Raw genomic sequence first — 13,899 nt, forward strand, 5'->3', positions numbered from 1 at the left:
GCAAGCTTAACTGCAACACAATGCTCCAACACAGAACACTCCATCTAAAAAGCACAGACAGCTATAAGTGAGCTGTTGCAATTTGACTTACTTTGGCAATGACAAGGCCTTTTAAGAATTGGCATTAGAAATTCAGTGAAAAAAACAAACAAACAAAAAAAATCCAACCACCAACAAAATAAAGATGCAGTGCTGGCTTGGATAAAACCCTTTTCTATGAAAGTGTAATCTGAAGTCTTGTCTCTATTCCTACATCCTGGCACATGACTCTTCACAAAGCAGGAAGGTCTCTTCTATGCTCTGAGCCTCTGCTTCCTCTTTCCTGAGGAGCACTGGGTTTGTTTCAATCACTTTGGTTGCAAGTTTTTTTGAAAAGAACTGTTCGGACAGTTTGTTCTTAACTTCAGAGCCTGCTTGAAGTCTGATATTAATGCCATGCAAATTTTACTAGAACTGGAAGGAATGCAGCTGCTACATCCCATCTATGGCAGTGACCTGAACACATATAGATCACTGGACAGCTTTGAGCTAAGCACGTTTTTGTGACATGGAGCGGCAAAAGATATACCGGTGTCAAACTAACATGACAACCTTGTAAACTAACATTGCTGCTTTTGCTAGGAAAGATATGAACAATAAAATCTACTGCAATGGTTACTTGTTGATTAAAGGAAGAACTGTAAAAACTGTAATATGAACACAGTATTATTGCTCCATTATAAAAAAAATAATAAGGTTATGTCAATGAGATCTCCAGCATTAAACTACTAAAATGAAACCAGCATGTTATTGAGGTGATATTTTTATGTAATATTCATGTGATATATAGGTACCTCGCATTTACCACTGTTATACTAATCACAATAGCTTAAAATAAATAAGCTTAAAAAGGTTGAGAGGCAAGAAGAAAAAGCTTATGTTTTAGTTCCTAGAGGGGGAGATACCAAGGGCTGAAGCCTAATGAGATAAAGTCTAGAGAACCCTGGGAAATTCTCCACTGTACTATATTAAGAAAATATTCAATTTATTTGATGAACTGGTCAGATTTGAACCAAGATTTTCTGAGATTTAATGGCTGTCCATCATTAAACAAATTTTAAATTATTTGTATTCATAAGAAAAAAAAAAAGAAAATCTGAGGTTTAAGGCTCCTACAAATGTCTAACAGAGGCAACACTGCTCAGAGTCCTCAAGCACGCCAGGAAGTGCTGAAGCTTTAGCTCCACATTACTAAAGGTCTTGCTATTCTTCCCTCTCCTTTTAGTATCACCCTCTCACCCAGGAATGAGGGGTGTAAGCATCAGTGAATCTGTCCTAAATCCAACTGTATCCTGGGGTGCACCAGGCACAGCCAAGCAAGGGAAGGGATTGTCCTGCTCTGCTCTGCATTCCTCTGGCCTAGAGGAATTGTGGCTTCGGAGGGAATAATGCCTTAGAATTGTAGCTTTCATATTTTTCAAATTGTATACTGCTTTAGTGTATAACTCTAAAACTCTTTATATAGAATGTTAGCTATTGTCTTCACATTTTGGTCAGACAAAACAATTCCCTTAGGCCTGAAGCTCAAGGGCACCAAAAGAATAAGCAAAAGTGAGTTGGGGGAGAGGAAATTGGGGGTATATGACTTCATTACCTGAATCTGTAATTGGAGGATTAATTCCTGATATGTAAATGGACCAAACTTGTATCTGAAAAAAATCATGACCATCATCCATCTTGGGTGTGGCCTCTTGGGAGGCTTTTGTCTGCCCAAGATGCACCTTTTGAAGGCCTTTAATAAACACCAGCTTTATCTCTCCTAACCTTGTCTAGCCTCTGTTCTAGGTAGCCACTCCGTGGCATCATGCCCTGGGCAGCTTCACCTCAAGTCCTGTGTGTGGTTTTGGGCACCACAAAAAGGACACAAAGGTTTTAGAAAGCATCCAAAGAAGCACAAGGGTCGTGAGAGGTCTTGAGGGGAAGCCAGATGAGGTGAGGTCACTTGGTCTGTTCAGCCTGGAGGAGACTGAGGGGGGGATCTCATTGCAGTTATAGCTTCCTTGTGAGGGCAAGAGGGGCAGGCACTGATATGTTGTCTCTATGATCGGTGACAGAGCCCAAGAGAATGGCATGAAGCTGTGTCATGGGAGCTTTAGGCTGAAAATTAAGAAAAGGTTCCTCACCCAGATGGTGGTTGGGTGTTAGAAGAGGCTCCCCAAGGCCTCATGGGTGGTCATGGCAGCAAGTCTGCCAGAATTCAAGAAGTTTTTGACAGGACTGTCAGGCTCATGAAGTGATTGTTGTGTTGGTCCTGTGCAGGGCCAGAAGTGAGGTCCCTCCCAGCTCAGGATATTTTATGATTCTATGAAATAAGTTTTGGCTATCATTTCATTTTGATGAGAGGTTGTGAAAAAGGAAACCTATTCCCTGGCATCTCATTTTTCCCACTGGGCATTTTTCTACTGACTCTAAGGTATAGACAAGGAATGAGGGAGTTTTTATGCCTGGGTAGAACTATCTCTTTGCACAAGTTTCCTTCTTCAGCAGAAGATGGAAGATGTTTCAGGTGATCAGGATGACAAAACAAAAAATTACACCTTCTATTATGCATCCATTGTTATAGCTCCTATATGAATTTATAACTTTTTAAGGGAAGACACCAGACCCTAAAATTTGTATTTCAAGGTACTTTGATATAGCATGTATCACTTTCAATAGTCTTTAATAGCTCACTGCATAGATATTAATATGTTTCAACCTGTATTATTTCCAAAAGGAATTGAATTAATGGTAAAGAACTGTAATTCAATACCTTTAAAATACTGTTTACATTCTAATATTCAAAATAGAAAACTATACAAGAAATTATTAACTGCTATTTCATTCCTATGCTCTCTCTGAATATGTAAAGGTTATGGCATTCAATGCAAACCTTCAGTTGTATAAATGCTATCAAAACTACTACAGTTTGCTTAATTCACAGAATTATTTTTTTAGCTTACCCAAATCTGTAGCTTAATTCTTTTCTCATTTTTGAAAACTGTTTTTACTTTGAAGTCGATCCCAACCGTGCTTACAAATGCAGATGTAAAGGAATCATCAGCATATCGGAACAAAAAGGAGGTTTTTCCAACACTGCTGTTGCCGATAATGAGCAGTTTGAACATGTAATCAAAGTTCTGGTCAGATGTATCTTTCTGGCCATATCTGGAATCTTGAACGGATGCCATCTGTAATTCAAAATAAAAAAGAAATATCTTATTGTCTCTTTTATCTTAAAAAGATAGATTTTATTGGAGTTTTTCATACCTGGTATCAATGAAACTCAAGAAGAATATCTTCTTGAAAGATTAGTCATGTGTATGCTTCAATGTGAACTTCAAGAAATTCACAGAGATCTAATTTTTTTGTGATTCTTGTATCTAGTAGTAGTTCTGGTAGCAACAGAGGATGTAAAAATGACTGGTAATTGTTACTAAAATAACAACAAAAAATAATTCTAAAAATCCAGGACAGCTCTTGAATATATCTCTAAGAATATTTGTTTTCAGAAAATGTGATGAATAGATGGTGAAAATGCAGTGAAAGTTCATTTGTATGAGAGAAGAGACCAGTTCTTCATTTTGACACAGCAGGTATATTTCCAAACAGAAGCTTAGTAAGTTTTACATCTAATAAAATTCTTGAACCATTTATTTTACTGTAAATATGTTGCTATCTTTTGCCATGCCTATAAACTTACTCAAAGCATTTTTCATTTACCATCTTTTAGTTCTCATACCATTAAATAGTGAGTATATACACCTCTGAAATACTGTCTTGATTTTTTTCCAATACTAGTACATTTGTTATGTTAATGCAACATCATCATAATTGGCAGTTAGAGTAATAGAATATTAAGGTTTGGAAGGGGTGTTAAAGATCATCTAGTCCAAATCCTGCTGCCAGGGACACCTCCCACTAGATCAGGTTGTTCAAGGCCTTATCTTCTTGGTTTTGAACATCACCAGGGCGGGGGCATCCGGATACAACCTCTCTGGGCAATCTGTGCCACTGTCTCACCACTCTCACAGTAAATATTTTTTTTCTAGTATCTAATATAAATGTCCCCCCTTTTAGTGTGTGCCCATTCCTCCTTGCCCTGTCACTCCAGTTCCTGTCAGAGAGTCCCTCTCCAGCTTCCCTGTGGGCCCTTCAGATACCAGAAGGTGTCTGTGAGGTCCCCACAGCCTTCTCTTCTCCAGGCTGAACAGCCCCAACTCGCTCAGCCTATCCTCACAGGGAGGTGCTCCAGTCCCCTCAGCAACCTGCTGGCCCTCCTCTGCCTTGCTCTAACAACTCCTTGTCCTCCTGCTGGGGACCCCAGAGCTGGATGCCGTGCTCCAGGTGGGGTCTCAGCAGAGCAGAGGAGCAGAATCCCCTCCCTCAATCTGCTGGCCAATGCTGCTTTGGATGCAGCCCAGGATTTCCTTGTGAAAAAGGACTGTGGGCTCATGGTGAGTTTTTCACCAGCCACCACCCCCAGGTCCTTCCCCCCAGGGCTGCTCTCAATCACTTCTCTGCCCAGCCTGTGGGTGTGGCTGGGATTGCCCCAGCGCAAGGTCTAAGACCTTGTACTTGGCTTTGCTGATGTTTGGAGTGGCCCATCTCCCAACTGTGGTCCTGGTGGATGACATCAACGTTTTGAAATTTGAGTCCTTAAAATACAGTTTTGAATCCATATAAAACACCTGAATAAACACAGATTACTGAATACTGTTAAAGAGCAACCTATTTTGATCTAGAGACTTCAAAGATCGCAGATTCCAGTTATAAAAAGTACACCTTAGGCTTTCATGAAAATTGCAGAGATTAGGGTGAAAACCTGACCAAAGTTCTACCTAGGTTGCTCAAAAACAAATGGCAAAGATAAAGAACTTAGAATGTCTCAGCTGAGTTTTTAACAAAAATGATCAAGTATTTTGAGAGCCTGTGAAAGTTTTTTGAATATGATTACTGTAAGAACAACACTTTTGCATGCTCATTTAAGACGAAAAGATAGACACCATAACCTAACATAAAGGCTTACAGAAAAGCAGCTCATGTAAAAGCTTTCTAATTTAGGCATCTCAGAATGCATTTGGGCAATCAGAAAGGACAACTGGAACCAAGGTGACAGCTGTGCACTAACCCACACTCTCAGCAAAACTCCAGTTACTGTATAATTGGTTTAGATAATTCTGCTATCTCATAGCACCAAAAACATGACAGCTTCTTTGGGCTACTGAAGAGGCATATAGGAGTGGGGACAAAAAGTTCTGAAAAAGACATTGGAAGTAGCAAGTTTTTACTAGAAAATTTAGTGTCAGATTTATATTTATATATTAAATATATTTGATTTTATATTTTATATAAATTTGATTTATAGCAAAAACTCAGTAGGGAGTGTTTGATTTCAGAATTTTATTTCAGAATTACCTTCTTCATTAAATTTAGTATTGGGTACCTACACGTTTGCAACCTGAATGTTGGTATTGGGCTTAATATTTATTCACTTATTCAACAGGTATGCAAGAAAGAAGCTTTAGAATGAAAAGCTGGATAGTATCAAGCATACACATTACTAATCTTTCAGCTTTATTATCTCTGTTGAAAAGACAGAAACTTTCATTACTGTCCCGTATTGTATAACTATTTGGGGGTATTTTGCTTCTTAGAAAACAAGAAAAAGGAAATCAAATATTGATTTAATTAGTCTTACTCACAAGTCACTACAAAGCAATATAACACAGGACATGCTGATATTGCATAGAGTTTGCAACAACAAGTCAATAAGTTCTATCAGACCAAAGGCTGCAGTGCCTGTGGGTGTCATATGTGTGACCACTATGTCTTGCTACAGCTGCCTGTTCCACTGCCCCTCTGGCTCCCCTCTGTTGTGCTGCAGCTGAAAGCAGTAGTTACCCCTTGTAGCAAGGAGGAATATCATATTCTTTCCTGACTTTATCTCCTAGGAAGCCTTTCACATAGCTTCTTCAACCAGCTTAAGATTTACAAAAAGAGGTTTAAGCTTTCATCCATTTGCTGCTCTAAGTTCTATGAAGCTTCCAACTCATCCCCATGTACTTTAGTGCCTAACACTTCAGAAACAGCGTGATTCAATGAGCAGAGAAACCAGGAGACCTGGATTCTAATAATAGTCCTGCTAAACCACGTACATTGTGTAGCCTTCCTGAGTAATAATGTGTTTCCTGTGGATAGTTTTAAATACAGACTTTACCCACAGAAATTTCAGTGTTCCTCTAAATTATGTGCAGTTATATGCATTACTCATGCAGCAGTTTCCTTAACATTTCTGAAAACAAAAAAAAGTAAAAAGCCCAACACCTTCACTGTGCCATAAACTTATGGAGTCATTACTTGCAGTATCATAGGCAGAATTACAGGCATGCTGAACATAGACTCAAAGCTGTTTTTATTTCAGGGGCAGGAGTACGTCTGCTTATTACAGGATGATAAAAAATGCCTAGGAAGGGCATAGGAAGGGACTGATTTCTCCAAGAGGATTAGTGAGGTAATAATTGAAACTGTTTGGAGAGACTAGCTTAGCAAACCAGTCTCCTAGACTACTGATAGTGATCCTTTCTCCTATCCAAAACCCAAATGAGCCCACACTAGTGTAAAAAAACTCTGTGGAGTTGCTGAGTGTTTGCCATTCTGCATTTTGCATTTGCTAAGACTCCCCAAACTCACTCCTTCTGTGGCAAGCAAGGAGACAAATTCTTCCAAGCACAATCCAAATTATGCTCACAATCTAAATGATACACTAAAGGAATATCTGTATTTCTGCTGACTGTAAGGGAAATACAGATGCTTGGATCTCTTGAACTTTTTGAATAAGCCTGTAATGCCTCTCTTTCTTAAATGCAAGCTGCTGACTTAAAAATTAAGTATGGAATGCACTGTAATCCATTTCCCAAGGTATTAATATGTCAGTTCACTCCTGACAGTACTTGTCCCTACAATTGGAGGTCTTTGTAAAATATGAAGAAGATCATGATGATGCTATGTTCTGCCTTTGGAAATTATGCTGGAAGCAATCACTAGTAATACTGTGTTCCCACCTATATCTAAACACTTCATACATGGATGAGAACCACATAAACCTCACAAACGTTAAGATATTTTGTTTCCAGTAAAGTAAAATGCATACCTTTATTTTGACAAGATATCTTATCTCAAAGGTTAAATGGATATATTAAACAAGCATTTGTTTTCAACAAAACACACTGAGTTTTCTCTTCAGTACAATTTTGCCCTTATTTACTAAAATTGAAGAGAAAATCCACAGTGTTATTTTCATTAGCATCAAAAGCAGACTCAAGCCATTTCCTAGAGGACTTAGGACAGACTTGAGAGTCGACTGAGAAGTCTAAGCTCAAGACAATGAACAGAAAGCCTATACACAGGAGATCTCAGATGCTAGCTCCTCATCAAAGCCAGGAGTTATGTTGCCAATTTGAATATAGTGCAAAGACAAACAAAGGATTGCTTTGTATGCTTCCCTGCTTACAGCACATCTCTAAACTCCTTAAACATGGATTATTTAAGGGCACAGGCAAGTTTAATAATTAAGCAGAATTTTCTATTCAGACCCATGTGCTTTCTAAGTTTCATGCTTAGCTATTTCCTTGATTCCAAAAGAAGAGGTGAACATAGAGCAGGGTTAAGAACAAATGCCAGAACACTGTGTTTGAAACTGTGTCACCTTCATGATCATAACAAAACATTTGCCAATGTGATTCTTTAGGCCTTGGCAGGCCTCATTCTTTGGCAGAATCAATTTGAACAGCTTTTTTACTTCAGCAGCGCAGGGTGCTGTGACCTCCCTGGCCTGCACGCAATTTTAGTTTGTACTTACACGCATACCCCATTCTGCATGCTTAGTGCAGGATGATTTTTCCCCTGGAAAATATGGTGCAAAAGGCAAGAAAACCTGACATTAAAAACACTGAGATTCATTCCTTCCCACCTTTAGCAAATTTGTTGTTTTCTTTTAAAAATTCTGTTAACAGACATGTCTTAAAGGAGAAAATTGGCATTAAGTCCAAAGAAAATGTCTTGCTTCTATTTACAGTGATGATAGATAGAGACTGATCAGCGAACTTAAAGCTGTTTCAAAGTGCAACACTCTCTTTCTGTCTAGTGTTGTTACAGCCCTCCCTGAAAAGGACCTCAGTTACCCCTGAAAGTGGGGTAACTGAGGTCCTTTTTAATAGATCACTTCAGTCAGATGAGAGTGAAACAGCACTGACTGACCAGTGTTTATACACACATAGTTCCAGTGGAAAGAAAAATGTTTCTTTCCTATATATAGGGTATAAATATTCTTCTATTTATTCTTCTATCACTTCTATTTCTTTCTATACTGCAGCTGACTTTAGCTGATGTCTTAGTAAAAATGGAGTTTCCCGCATATACAGTCTTTTGCAAGGTGATCTTTCTGTCTTTTGTAAAATATATTGAAACAGTAGAATACAATGGAAAAATCAATGACTGTAACTTATTAAACTGTATGAAGGATGTTCAAGTGAGTGACACTCACTGCACATAATTGTCCTTCAAGTATAGATCAACTTACATCATCAGAGTAGTTAAAATGTTACCAAAATCCTTATGTATAAGAACACTGTGACCCAATCATGAAGAATTTAATTACTTTTGAGGTAAAATATCAGACTAACCTAGGGACTGGATTTTAATCTTCTCTTTTAGAGGCATCCTATGACTTTTATTTTCTTCTTTTCTACATCTTGGGCAAGCTGCTTACTCTCTTGTATTTTTGGTGTGATCTCAACAAACACATTGATATCCAAAGATGAAGACCACAGCTGATTCTCACAAATCTTTATCATTTATTTTTTAACCAATTAATAAGAATTTACAGAGTTCAATAGACAATGCACTGGCCACTTATTTGGAATTTACTGATTGCCAGCCATCTGCAGAGCACAGCTTGTAAACTAATGTACTTGGCAGCATCAGGAAAGGCTTATCTGCTTCAAGGTATTATGAGGTCAGAATCATGTATATGTGTAAATGTATCACAGCCCAATTAGAAACATGTAGCTAAAAATGCAAAGGGTTTTTTTAAGCAGAACACTGAAATGTGAACTTGGGGAATACCAAGAAGATACTGAGATGTGAGGTCTAAAACACTTCAAGAAGCTCTACTTGCTTCATATCAGCAAAACCAGCACGTATATGGCCACACTGCCAGGAGCTGCCCAGGACAGTAGAATGTAACATGAGTAAAAAAGAGTTTTGGCAAGGCTCTAACACCTGGATTCTTGTGTTGAGCAAGCAAACTATCCCTCATTTCTCTTTTTTTAACGTAAATTTACTTTGTCTATGAAAAGGGTAGCTTAAGAAACATATTTCTAATTCCCACTCTAGGTATCATGCAAAACACCCCTTCTTCAAATAGTGGTAAAACCTAAGATAGAACTGAAAGTGGGTTAGTATAAAACAGGATGTTAGGAGGCCACCAAAATAGTGCAGCTATGAAAAGAAAAAATAAAAGCTGTGTCAGCCAAGGTACTCCAGGAGAAATAAATTCGGATTTACCAGGGAATATGAAAGAATGAAAATGAGATGGCTAAAGCCTTCTGCCATTTACTCTATTTAGTACAGCACGCAGGGTCATGAGACTAGGAAAGACTGTGTACCTTTGTGTTTGCCAGAGAAGCTGCATTAGGCTAAGACACTAAGTAAAATACTAATGCCACTGTCTAGGGCACTGGTGAGACAGCATTAATGACAATTCTGATCAAGTGTGTTCCCAAGTTCAAATGGAAAAACACCTGGAAAGGTTAACAGGAAGATCAGAAGAAAGAAGAGTTTATCTCATGGCAGAAATAAAAATTAAACAAAATCAAACAAAACAAAAAAAACACAGTAAACAAAACATGAGTTGTTTCTCTGGCTAGTAATGTGGTCATGATGCAATGAGAACTATTTGGACTGATGTATACAGAAGCATTGGATGTTATCAATAGTATAAACTAGCCATGAGTGCCTCTAAGCTGGAGGTCAGTAAGTATCTAACCAGCAAGGGATCAAGCTTCCACAAGGGGGAAGTGACAGAAGAAGGACTACAGACTCCAGATGCGGCTAGACCGGTTAACTAAAAGGTGTATATAAGTTTCTCTGTGGACTTAGTGGCTTGGCAGGCTCTAATACTCCAGTGCTTGTCACTGAATGAACTAACACTGACTTATTTAGTCATTTATGTCTAAGTGTCATTTAGTCATTTATGAGTGATAAGAGCTGAATTGCCATGAAAACTCCTGTATCTAATAGCTTTGATTGTCCATTTTTCATCAGAATTTTATCATAACTTCTTTATCATAACTATATATCTGTAAGCAGCATTTTGGCTTGTTATTGCCCTTCTCCATTGTGTTTGGATGTCTAGACATACCTATTGTAAGTGACAACAGGATATGAAAAACTAGCAATTTTGTTTTTCATTTCTTTCCTTGGAAAAGGAGATAATTTACAAATTATTTCCCACTTCCTAATTTTTTCTCCCCTCAGCCACCATTGAAATGATCTGATGTCCTGGCAAGTGGAAGAAAGTATCTCTAGAGATCTAGCATTTTCTACAATCTGCCACCCACCCTTAATGTCCATATGCTCTAATAAACACTAAAAACAGGTTATCCAAACTGCAGTTCTTTTTGTAATTTGGCAAAGTGCAGCTGCATTGAAGATCTGCATTCTACAATCAGACAAGGAGTGAAACTAGAAGCGAGTGAATTGGTGCATGAATCCCTGAGAATTTCCCACTGAACCTGCACTTTTGAAAGTATCATGAAAGCCTTAGGGACATTACTGAGAAAGATATACAGACCTCTCAAGTAATTCAGACCAATTCTTAAAACAATATGCAGAAACTACACAGAATTCAGTGTTTCACAGTAAAGAAAGTTCATCACTTTTGAACTAAAAATCCCTCCATACCCATAGGCACTCCTAAAAAATTTTTCTCTTCGAAAACATGGCTAAAATAATGAAAAATAGTAAAATAATGAAAAAATTGTGATCCAGATTCAGTTACATGCAGCAGATGACAGCAGCAAACTTTTACACTAGGCAACTCTTTCCTGGAAGGACTGTTTTCCTGGTACTTGTTGGCCTTTCCTGTCTTCAGAGATATTACATGAGCTTGAGATTGAAACAAAGAACTCACCAACGTAGAAAGATGGCAACAGGACTCAGGCCCTTTTTTTCATCCTGCTAAACTGTTTTAATACTTTAGATTTCTTTTAAATTATTGCATGATGGAAATGTAAAAAATTAAAAGCTTTTACTCTCTTCCGAGTTGTTTTTGATGGGATCAAAAGACATGCACTTTCACTCTTACTCTTGCTCTACAATTCAGAGATGGTAGCTCTGTAACACTGTTACAAATTGGTGTGCGGAAAGAAGCAACAGAAGATTCGTTTCATGTAATAGAAAATCACATAGCTAAAAAAAACAAATCTAGCAATTAGTTCAGCCAGTCTAAACCCTGTTTGAACATGGTTCAACCGTCCTAATGTGGGAAAACAAAGGATTCTGCAGAAGAAGAATCCACAATAGAAAATTGTTTTACTGGAACCACTAATAAGAATAATATACAGGTATGCTGGGAATAATGTAAGTAGAAGAAAATTCAAAAAAAACCAAAACCTGCAGAAACTACAACTGAGAAACAAACTCAGTGTTCCAGACTGCATTTTCATATATTGGAAAAATACAGATGTGTATTATTATAATTTTGAATGTGATACGCTTGTAGACACTGTTTGACCATGTCAGCAGTCTTGAAAAAATGGAATTTATTTGGGGTTTTATAGCTTTCTGCTGTCTCTCTTCATTTTGAGGCTGCATTTCTGCTGACTTTTACTCAATTATGTTCAACAATAATTCCATTTGTTCTGACAATCTGGATAAAAACCAAGAAGCTGTTCTCTGATTGTCATGTAAAGATTTATTCTTGTTATTGTTTTTTTAATTTCTGAACTCTCCTTTCTTTAGATTCTGTTTTAATGTTGCATTACTATTTTGTTTCCACAATTATTTAAGAACTTTGGTGAATTTAATAACCTGTCAGATATGTCAAATATAGTGGAAACCACTCTACAGTTATCTCCCTTTACTAGCAAAATTTCCTTTAATGAAATGTTCTCCAAAGCCAATAGATAATAAATGTGTCTTCAGTAGACCAACAAACGTGAATAAATGGAAAATACCGCATAAACATTTCTGACACATACATGTAGCAGGCAAAAGGTTGTAGATCTTCCCTTAGCCTGAATTGTATTACTGCCCAAGTAGATACCCAGCATGAAAAACATTAGCTAACAGAGTTGCAGTTCATAACTTAAATCATAACAGACTGAAAAAGTGCTCTTTGCGCTTGATTGTTAAATGATTGTTACCAATACGCTTTTCTACTGAAAAACGAATCATATATTCAAATGCATTCTGGGGTCTCCAGAGCTCCTGTGTGGGATTACAAAACAGGCCACAATTAATAACTGAATACAGTTCACCAGCAAAAAATGTTTTGAGACAACAACCCAGAAACTGCTAAAAACTCTGCATAACATAACTTGTATCTGTCTGGCATCTGCTGATGCAGTGCTATTACATCTTTCCCTACATAATAACTGCTGAAAAGGGGCCCCTCTTTGCTACCCCCAGCTCTAGCCACGAGCCACCTCTCCCCGATGTCGGCGGACAACTGCTCCATGACTACACAGGCATCGTGCCAACTTCCTGCGCACCTGGGCAGCACTCGGTACAGCTCATCATCCAGCACCCGACAGCCAGTCACTCCCCGGAGGGCTGCGACCGGCGCTCCAGGGGCACTATCTGAAAAACGCCGTTCGATGTGCCCGAGTGTGACTCGGACCCGCCCGCGGCCCGGCTGCCCCCCGACGTGCGCTCCCTCCCGGGGACACGACCCGCCGCACACGGCCCAGTCCCTCATACGCACGGGGAGTCCTCACCCTCCACCCGCAGCAGCAGAGCCGGCCCGGCGGCCCGGGCGAAGGGGCTCCTGCCCCGTCCCGGCTCTCAGCTGCACCGCGCCCGCCTCACCCCTCGCCCGGCTCCGGCCTGGGGACCGACCTGCATGGGCGCTTCGTGCCTCATCGCCGGGCGCGGCCCCGCCGCCCGCCCGCTGCCGCTCGCTCCCGCACGCCGACAGCCGCCGCCGCCCGCCCGGGCTCTGCCGGCAAACCCGCGTCGAGATCAGCACCGGAGCTGTCCCCGCTCCGCCCCCGGCCCGCCCCGCCCTCGCTCGCGTGTCCTCCCGGGAGTCGTAGTCCTTCTGTCCGGGTCCCCCGCCCTCGGCTCTGAGAGAAGGGACTACAGCTCCCGGGGTGCTCGGCGCCAGGCCGCGAGTGGGCGGGGCCGGAGCGGGCAGCGCGGCGAGCGTGGAGCTCCGCGGTCTCTTACCGGGGCCGCAGAGGGCGGCGGGGCCGGGGAGAGGGGGCGCCCTGGTGGGGCGGGGGCGCGGCGCGCTGTGCTCGTGCTGAGGCGGAAAGCAGAGACGGAGCGGGCGGAGCAGGCACCGTCGACTCGGCGGATGCGCTGCCGTCCCGGCCCGACCGCCCGCAGCCAGGAGCAGCAGCGCCGGCCCGGGGAGCGCAAGCGGCGCTCGGGGAGCCGCTGGGTGGAGCGGAGCGGGCACACGCGGGCACGGCGGAGCACAGCGCCCTCTGCGGGCAGGGGGAGGACGCGCCGGCATGCTCCGCGCCGCGGGGCCGCCCCCGCCCCGTTATCCCGCTCCCTCCCCGTTATCCCGCTCTCGCCCAGTTATCCCGCTCCCTCCCCGTTATCCCGCTCTCGCCCCGTTATCCCGCTCCCTCCCCGTTATCCCGCTCC

At 41.0% G+C, this 13,899-nt stretch overlaps 1 protein-coding gene across 1 annotated transcript in view; it reads right to left on the reverse strand.

Moving 5' to 3' along the window:
- RAB3C (RAB3C, member RAS oncogene family) overlaps positions 1-13,266 on the reverse strand; it is a 134,434-nt gene extending 121,168 nt beyond the window's left edge. Inside the window, exons 1-2 of the mRNA XM_086868285.1 lie at positions 13,141-13,266; positions 2,982-3,209 (exon numbers count right to left, since the gene is read on the reverse strand). Coding sequence (XP_086724411.1) covers positions 2,982-3,209; positions 13,141-13,164 — 252 coding nt within the window. The 5' untranslated portion in view covers positions 13,165-13,266. The remainder of the gene's footprint in view (positions 1-2,981; positions 3,210-13,140) is intronic.
- Positions 13,267-13,899: the final 633 nt, after the last annotated feature.

This window comes from Cyanistes caeruleus, chromosome Z (genome assembly GCF_971803275.1).
Source record: "Cyanistes caeruleus chromosome Z, bCyaCae1.hap1.1, whole genome shotgun sequence".
Taxonomy (NCBI): Eukaryota; Metazoa; Chordata; class Aves; order Passeriformes; family Paridae; genus Cyanistes; species Cyanistes caeruleus.